Source organism: Otolemur garnettii, unplaced genomic scaffold (genome assembly GCF_000181295.1).
Source record: "Otolemur garnettii isolate 467f Iridium unplaced genomic scaffold, OtoGar3 scaffold00007, whole genome shotgun sequence".
Classification (NCBI taxonomy): domain Eukaryota; kingdom Metazoa; phylum Chordata; class Mammalia; order Primates; family Galagidae; genus Otolemur; species Otolemur garnettii.
Window position 1 is genome coordinate 582991 of NW_003852402.1, and position 8707 is coordinate 591697.

The 8707-nt window shown below is 52.4% G+C and overlaps 1 protein-coding gene across 1 annotated transcript in view; it reads right to left on the reverse strand.

Annotated features, from left to right (window-relative positions):
* SELENOO (selenoprotein O) overlaps positions 1–4381 on the reverse strand; it is an 18980-nt gene extending 14599 nt beyond the window's left edge. The window contains exon 1 of the mRNA XM_003783090.3: positions 3718–4381. Within this exon, the coding sequence (XP_003783138.3) occupies positions 3718–4340 (623 nt within the window). The 5' untranslated portion in view covers positions 4341–4381. The remainder of the gene's footprint in view (positions 1–3717) is intronic.
* Between the last annotated feature and the right edge of the window lie 4326 nt (positions 4382–8707).

Genomic DNA, 8707 nt, shown 5'->3' on the forward strand with positions numbered 1-8707 from the left:
CCCAAGTAGCTGGGACTACAGGCGCCCACCACAATGCCTGGCCATTTTTTGGTTGCAGCCATCATTGTTGTTTGGCGGGCCCAGGCTGGGGATTCAAACCCGCCACCTTAGGTGTATGTGGCTGGTGCCTTAGCATTTAGGCTGGTGCCTCCAGCATTAGCTGGAGCCCAACATTTGAATTTTTTATAAAAAGCTTATTTCGGTCAGGCATGGTGGCTCACTCCTGTAATCCCAGCACTCTTGGGGAGTTGAGGCAGGTAGATCACTTCAGCTTAGGAGTTTGAGACCAGCCTATGCAAGTGCGAGACCCTGTCTCTACTAAAAACTGAGGCAGGAAGATGGCTTGAGCCCAGGAGTTTGAGGTTGCTTTGAGCTAGGCTGATGCCACACTAGCCAGCCACATACACCAGGAGGCTGGTGGGTTTGAACCAGTCTGGGCCTACTAAAAACAACTACATTAAAAAAAAAAAAAAAAAAAAAGCGGGGCATTGTGGCAGGCACCTGTGGTCTCAGCTACTTGTGAGGCTGAGGCCAGAGAACTGCTTAAGCCCAAGAATTTGAGGCTGCTGTGAGCTATGATGCCACAGCGCTCTACCGAGGGTGACATAGTGAGACTGTTTAAAAAAAAAAAAAAGTAAAGTAAATAAAAAAGCATATTTCTTGACAGGAAAAGAAAAAGCAGAATATAAAAAAGGAAGGTGACAGTGGCAGTTAGCCTGAGTGGGCCATATCCTCAGCCCCCACCCCCCACAAGATGTCAGGTCTGGACATGCCACCCTCTAAGGCCTCTGTCCAGTATCCCAATGAGTCTGGAGCTGCATGCTGTAGCCAGGCATAAGCTGGGGTGCAGGAGTATCTCTCATCCTCATGGGTAAGAAGGCAGCTGCAACAATTTAGAAACTTCTCTCTCTGAAGAGCAAAAAGGAAGGTGGGAAGACAACACATACAGTCTCTGGAGCACCCAGAGGGTCCATCTGGGGGTGCTGGGCTGGGACATACCTGGACCTGTCACTCCCTTACCTGATCATGTAAGCGAGGACTTACTTCTGAGCTATTTTATTCCATTGGTGTCTGCATGTCTTTTTGTCAGTACTACATTGTTTTGATTACTGTAGCTTTGTTGTAACTTTTCAAAATGAGAAGTGTGAATTCTCCAATTTTGCTCTTCTTCAAGACTATTTTGGCTATTCAGGGTTCCTTGAGATTCCATGTGAACATCAGGATGGGTTTATCTATTTTTGCACAAAACATCACTGGGATTTTGATAGGGATTACCCTGAATCTGTAGCTTAATTTGGGTAGTACAGACATTTTAACATTAATTCTTCCAGCTAATGTGGTGGCTCATGCTGTAATCACAGTGACCCGAGAGGCTGAGGGAGGACCACTTGAGCCCAGTATTATGATACTGTACTCCAGAATGGGCAACAGAGTGAGACTTTGTCTCCCCAAAAAACTGTCTTCTAACCCATAAATGTGGAATGTGTTTCCTTTTATTTATGTCTCTTTCAACAATGTTTTGTAGTTCTCACTGCGTAGTCTTTTACTTCTCACAGCCACTATAGACTTCAGACTTAATCTTGTAGAACTGTTGAGGCCAGGTGACACTGGGACATGTTGGGGGAGGGTTATAGGAAGGGATTGAGTAAGGATAGAAGGATACTATTGATTTTTTCTTTTTCCTGTTTTGGGAGAAACAGTTACCCAACCCGGGAATGCACTGGCATCATCATAGCTCCCTATACCCTCTGATTCCTGGGATCAAGTTATCCTTTCAGCTTAGCCTCTTGAGTAGCTGGGACTATAGGTGTGTACTGCCATACCTAGCTAATTGAAAAATAAATGTTTTTGGTAGAGATGGAGTCTCGATGTGTTGCCCAGTCTGGCCTCAAACTATCATCATGTCTAGGCCTCCCAAAGTGCTGGAATTACAAGTGTGAGCCATGGTGCCTAGACCCTTTCCCCTTTTTTTTTTAAAGGAAAAAATAAGCATGGGAGTGGATTGGTGTGTTTCGACCTAATGGGCACAATGTAAGGGTATATGGCACATCTCGTAGGGGTGGACACAAGTACTATAGGGGCCTTACCTAACAAATGGAAAGATTGTAACCTAGTCATATCTACCCTCATATTTATCTGAAATGAAAAGAAAATTGTTGAGAAGAAAAGAAATAAAGGGAAAAATATTCTCACAGCCCTCAGGTCTAGAGGCACTGACTCAAAATTCAAGTCTTCAAATATAAAAAAGTGTCTTCCAACAACAGATTAGTCTCACAACAGATTATTCATCACACTTAAGTTTGATGATAAATTATCATCAAAATGAAACATGAAAAGCATTAAAATGATAGAAGCTCATGGAATAAGCCAAGGCTAAGAAGTATTTACATGTCATCCCAAAGCTCAGAGATTCTCCTCCCACGGCTCAGAGGCTCTCTGTCTGGCCCCTGGTGTAGATAACTCTAAGTGGGTTACTGGGGTCAGGGGCAGGCAGCACTCAGTAAACTTTTCAGACAGTTGAAATGTTTGGAGACTCAGGGATGAGGAAGAACCAGTTATTCTAACCATCTTGCTTGGGTGATGCAGGCTGGCAGAGAGGATACTGAAGGGAGAGGGGTGAGAGCCCACAAAGGAGAAATGGATTTAGAAAGTAAAATGCCAACTTACATGTACTTTTAAGTCATTTATTTGAAGAACATGAATTTGTATATGAACTGTCTAGTGGAAAAGAGCAAAATAGAACTAAGTGCTGTGTATATACAGAAGGCAAGACAGTCAGATGAGCTACTCCCTGGTTCTGGCTGTCCAGAGCTGCACCTAGGTCCTGCTATGGACCACCTGTGTGCCCCTGCCCGAATCTGGGAATCTAAACACTGCCCACCTGACTTCCAGGGCCAGACCCTAAGAGTGTGCATGGGGTGGAAGTCTGAAGAGCCATTGCCTCCATCACCTGAACAGGCCTCTGTGAAGGACATACAGGCAAGGCCAGCATAGGGGCCTGGATTGACAAGCTAGCACTCAGAGGCTCTGGCTTCCTGTGGCATGGCCTGCACAACAGGCCGCCATCACCCCTTTCAACACTGGCCCATCCCTAGGCCAGCAGCTCCAGCTAACATGGGTAAACACCACAACTGTCTATTTTTTTTTTTTTTTTTTTTTTGAGACAGAGCCTCAAGCTGTCCCCCTGGGTAGAGTACTGTGGCATCACAGCTCACAGCAACCTCCAACTCCTGGGCTCAAGCAAGTCTTCTGCCTCAGCCTCCCAAGTAGCTGGGACCACAGGCGCCCACCACAACGCCTGGCCATTTTTTTGGTTGCAGCCATTATTGTTGTCTGGCAGGCCCGGGCTGGATTCGAACCCGCCACCTTAGGTGTATGTGGCTGGCGCCCTAGCCACCTGAGCCACAGGCGCCGAGCCAACACAACTGTCTATTACTCCTTCAAGTGACTTGACAGTCCTTGGTTTTATGAGCACGGAGCATTGGGCAGCTGTCAGTCCCGTCCTCACAGAGGTGGAATGAGTGCTCCACCTCTGGGAGAGGCAGCAGGACCGTCCCCCTCGCCCGCAGTGGGCCGGCCAGCCCAGGCCTCCGTCCTCCCATCCTGGCCTTAGGCACCGCCCTGCTCCTGCCGGCCCCAACCTCCAGGTCAGGACAGTGCCCAAGCACGCCCCCCTCGCAGCCCACCCAAGTTAGGGTCATCGGGGGAAGGGCCCACCTGGAGAAGGGCGTGGGGCCCGCGCCCTTGAGCTGCAGTTCCCAGCGCTCGCCGGCAGCCGTGCACACCTCGCCCAGGTACATGGCGGCGCCGTCTCCCAGCTGTCCGGCGAACTGGCCGAACTGGTGTCCGCAGTAACAATGCGCGGCAGGCTCGGCGCCCGGCAGCAACGCGTTGCCGCTGAAGAAGAGCGCGGCCTCGGCCTCGGCCTCGCGGGTGGCGACGGCAGACGGTGCAGCCAGGCCCAGCAGCGCCAACGCTGGCTCCGACAGCGCCACAAGGCGCGGCTCCCGCAGCGGGGCGGGCCGCACGCGGCTGAAGCAGGCCCCGGGCACGGGACGCGGCGCGAAGGCGGCGTCCTCCGGGCTGGGCGGCGGCACCTCTACAGGCAGCGCACGCAGGGCGCGGTTGTCGAAGCGCAGACCCGCCAGCCAGCGTGGAGCGGCCTCCATGGCGTCACCGCGGGCTGCGACCGAGGTCGAGCAGGGCGCGCACGGCGGACGGCGGCGGCCGAGAAGCAGCGACGAGGCGCGAGCCGCCACGAGCGAAGTCCAGAGGTGAGCCCTAAGCGCGGCCATTCGCGGTACCGCCCCTTCCGGAAACCCCGCTCCGCCCCGCCCCATCTCCTAGGGTCAATCGTCCCTGCTGCGCCTGCGTGGGCCGCGCCCCCCAAAGATCTGGCTTCGATTGGCTGCCGCGCCCGTCCATCAGCCCCAGGTCCGGTCTGCCCAGAGGCTCGCTGGGAAAGCGGTGGCGCCAGCGTGAGTCCTGCCTCAGGGAACGTCATCTGTGCTCAAGTCCGCAGGAATGCAGAGAGCGCTGGAGGGGTGCGGGGGGGTGGGGCTGGGGTGACCGCTGGAGGGACACCCCAGAATGACTTCGTAAGGGGCCCTCTCCAGGGCCCAGGCGACACATGACGGTCCGGACTGCTCTCTTAACTCTGGGGCTGCGTTGAAGGTCCGCCCTGGATTTCTTGGCCGGCCGTGTACCGGGAAAGGAGAGACAGAGGCCAACTTTTGTGCAGGGCACTGTTGACCCACACTTATCAGCTTTCCTGGGACCAGTCGGTACCGAGTAGGAGCTGGCCACCTGGGGACTATGCACAGGGACCATTCTGCACCAGGAGGAGCACCAGGGTGAGGCCAAAGCTGAGTGTGGACAGGCTTTGGTCAGGTGCCTACCTGGGGTAAGGCCTACCTGGAGCATGACTGCGTGTGTGCACCAGTTCCCCTGTCCCTTGTAGGTGCTTCCTGCCACCTTGGATTTTTCCTTGCTTTGCAAATCTCTCTGGGGCCCTCTCCTGCTTTAAGAAGCACCCTGAGGCCTATCCTCTCTGAGCCTTCCCCACCCATTGGTTCTCAGTATCTTGCTTTGTAAGATACTGCCATGGAGATCTGGCCAGAGCCCAGCATTACCTTTTCCTCAATCCCATCCACACTCTGGAATCTGGTGGGAGGGTCCATAAGTAACAGCAAGGGGCCTGAGGGGACACCTGGTAGGTGATAGGGGTTCCAGAAAGTCAGTATGGAAGAGCAGCAGCTCCCCTTAGCTCTGTTGAATGTGCCTCTGGTCTCACCATTGAGTTCCTACATGGACTCCTCTGAGAAGTCCTCCAGAGTGCTGTTGGTAGCCCCAGTACAAAAGGCTGGGATAGTCCAGTCCCTTCCCCATTCTGACACAGAAGGAAGCAAGGGCAGATGGCAGGGCATGAGCATTTTTTTTTTTTGCATTTTAAAACTATGATTTTGGCTCGGCACCTGTGGCTCAAGTGGCTAAGGCACCAGCCACATATACCTAAGGTGGTGGGTTTGAATCCAGCCCGGGCCCGCCAAAACAACAATGACAGCTGCAACCAAAAAATAGCTGGGCATTGTGGCAGGGGCCTGTGGTCCCAGCTACTTGGGAGGCTGAGGCAAGAGACTCACTTGAGCCCAGGAGTTGGAGGTTGCTGTGAGCTGTGATGCCAGGGCACTCTACCCAGGGGGATAGCTTGAGGCTCTGTCTTAAAAAAAAAAAAAAAAAACTATGATTTTGTTTTTATTGTTATTATTGTTTTATTAAATCATAGCTGTGTACATTACAGCAATTATGGGGTACAATGTGCTGGTACGGCATGAGATTTAATGAGCAAGGCTTTACCTGCTCCATCCCAGCATGGCACCTAGGCCTCCTGGGTCTTAGTCCTATGAATGGGCAGCCTGCTGGCATGCAGGGCCTGCTCACCACTGCCCATGGTCCAGAGTTGGCCAGAGGGGGGCCCCAGCATGCCCTGCCCATGGCTTATTGAGATCAGCCTGGCCACAGTTGCTGTACCACCAGCCCATGCCTGAATGATCAAAGCTGCAGCAGGTGAAGATGTGGGCGCTGTCCATGCAGAGTATGCAGCCGCATTTAAGTGACTGCCTTCCTGGCTGTCACTGTGGCCCAAGCCCTGGAATGCATCCCTTGCATAGTGTGGGTGGTGGGCTCAGCAGCCCCTCACACCATCCATACCGCTATGGCTCCTCAGATGGAAACTGCCTCAGCATATGGGACACCCAGGGCAGGTTCTTGGAGAGCAACAGCCTTTCCCAGAGTTAAGGCTGAGAAAGTCAGGGGTCTCGGCTCCCAATATCCTCTCCCCCTTCTTGCCTCCTTTTTGCACCTCCACTCACATCCTATTACAGCATCTTAGGAAGGGAGAGCCCCTGCCCTCCCAGGAACTCACCAGCATCACCTGAGTACAGACCCAGGGTCAGCCAGTAAAACTGGGCCTCCTTGTTGACATGGATCTGAGGTTGTCCAAGTCCCCCAAGTCTATGCTTAGTTTTGTCTGCAGGTCCAGCTGCAGGTCAGGTCTGAGATGTGCCCCAGCCTCAGCCAGTGGTCACCTACAGGAGTGGGCACTGGGCTCAGGCCTGCACCCACCCCTGGCTGCACCTCCCTGTTTTTGCTTGATTTGTTCTAGATACCTGCCCCCTTCCATGCCCCAGCCCTGTGTTCCTAAAGGGCTCAAAGGTACAGCCCTGTGCCCTGTGGGTGGCACTGCCTCCTACCTTCCAAGTTTCTGAAGCTCTACTTGTACTTCTGCCAGCACCTCTCAAAGTTCAGGGGCTTCTCCTTGCCCCAGTCTTGACTCAATCACTGTCCAGCCACTGTCCTCATGCATGTCACACAGAACCTGGCATGGACAGAGGTAGTCACTGTCCTTGGCCCATCCACATAAGCCTGCCCTTCCTTCTCCCTTCAGAGAGGACATCATCATTCCCCTAAGCACTTTTTATTTTTTTTGAGACAGAGCCTCAAGCTGTCGCCCTGGGTAGAGTGCTGTGGCATCACAGCTCATAGCAACCTCCAACTCTTGGGTTTAAGTGATTCTCTTGCCTCAGCCTCCCAAGTAGCTGGGGCTGCCACAAAGCCTGGCTATTTTTTTTTTTTTTGGTTGCAGCTATCATTGTTTGGCGGGCTCGGGCTGTATTCGAACCCGCCAGCTCTGGTGTATATAGCCAGTGCTTTAGCCACTTGAACTACAGGTGCCAAGCCTAAGCATTTTTTAATTTGAAAAATGCACACTGTAGTTTTTTTTTTTTTTTTTTTTTTTCAGTTTCACTTAATGCTTGATGAAACAGCAAGATTTATTTTTTTTTTTTTTTTTTTTTTTTTGCTTATCAATACAGTACAAGCATGTATTATAACAGAAATTCAAACTTTAAGGTATGGGATGAAGACCTATGGTACAGCACAGGACAGCTGTGCTGCTCTCTAACCTTCACTCGTATCCTGGGCAGCTTCCCCGCTAGTCTTCAGAGTCCTTTCTTATTTGTGAAAACAGCTGTACCCTGACTTCTCTGCTCATTCCCATAGGGGTGGACACCTAGGTCTCCCCAACCCCTCCATTAAGAACAGTGCTCATTGTTGAGGCTCACACCTGTAATCCCAGCACTCTGGAAGGCCAAGGCAGATGGATCACCTGAGCTCAGGTGTTCGAGATCAGCCTGAGCAACAGCTATCTCTACTAAAAATGGAAAAACTAACTGGATGTTGTGGTGGGCACCTATAGTCCTAGCTATTCGGGAGGCTGAGGCAAGAGGATTGTTTGAGCCCAAGGTTTGAGGTTGAGGTGACATGATGCCAAGGCACTTTACCCAAGGTGACAAAGTGAAACTGTCTAAAAAAACTAACCAAACAGCACTCAGCAAACACCTCTGTGGCCAAGTGTGTGTGGGGAGAGGCTCATGAAGGAAGTCAGTGTCCAAGGTGCCACCAACAGAGCCAGGCTTTCCTCTTGCCAACAACAAACATTAGGACCTCTTTTATTTTTGCCAAACTGATGGGCATAAAACATCTCATCAGCCACTGGTTCCCCACACTGCAGGGTGGTATCCTTGGACAGTCTGCTCACCTGGAAAGAGGCACTGGTCCCCCCTGGCTGTATGGTGTACACACACCACTGTGAGCCCAGGGTCATCCACCCAGATCTAAGAGTTGTCCTCTGTCAGGAATGCAGAGCCAGGCCGGGTTGGCCTCTGAAAAGATGCAGCAGATAATTTGCCAGCCTTGTGCTGGCAGCCAGCTGCCACTGCTCATCTCAGGACACACCTGTCCCCTCTTCTAAGTGGCAGCGCCTTGGTTCCCTGGATGGCTTCTGCCCTGCCCTCCCTAGCCCTGACCAGAGCTTTAACTGCATTTGTCCCACTGCCTGGATACCTCTTGTCCATGAGTCTGATGTGGACCATACCTGCTGTCCTGGCTCTCCTTGCCTTCCCCAAGCCCATGTGCCCTCCTGATAAGCAGCTAGGGAGGCCTGTCCTACTGATGACCTGACTGGGCCCCTAGGGCGTTCCTGGGCAGGGAGGCACAGACTGGATGGGGTCCTACTTCACATGCCCCACCAGCCAAGAGCTTAGGGGCCCAGCAACACTGCCTACAGCTGTGGAGCTAAGACCCCAGGCGAGGGCAGACTCCATAGCCCTAAAGGCCCCAGGCCCACCTCTGGAGTTACTGAGGCCTA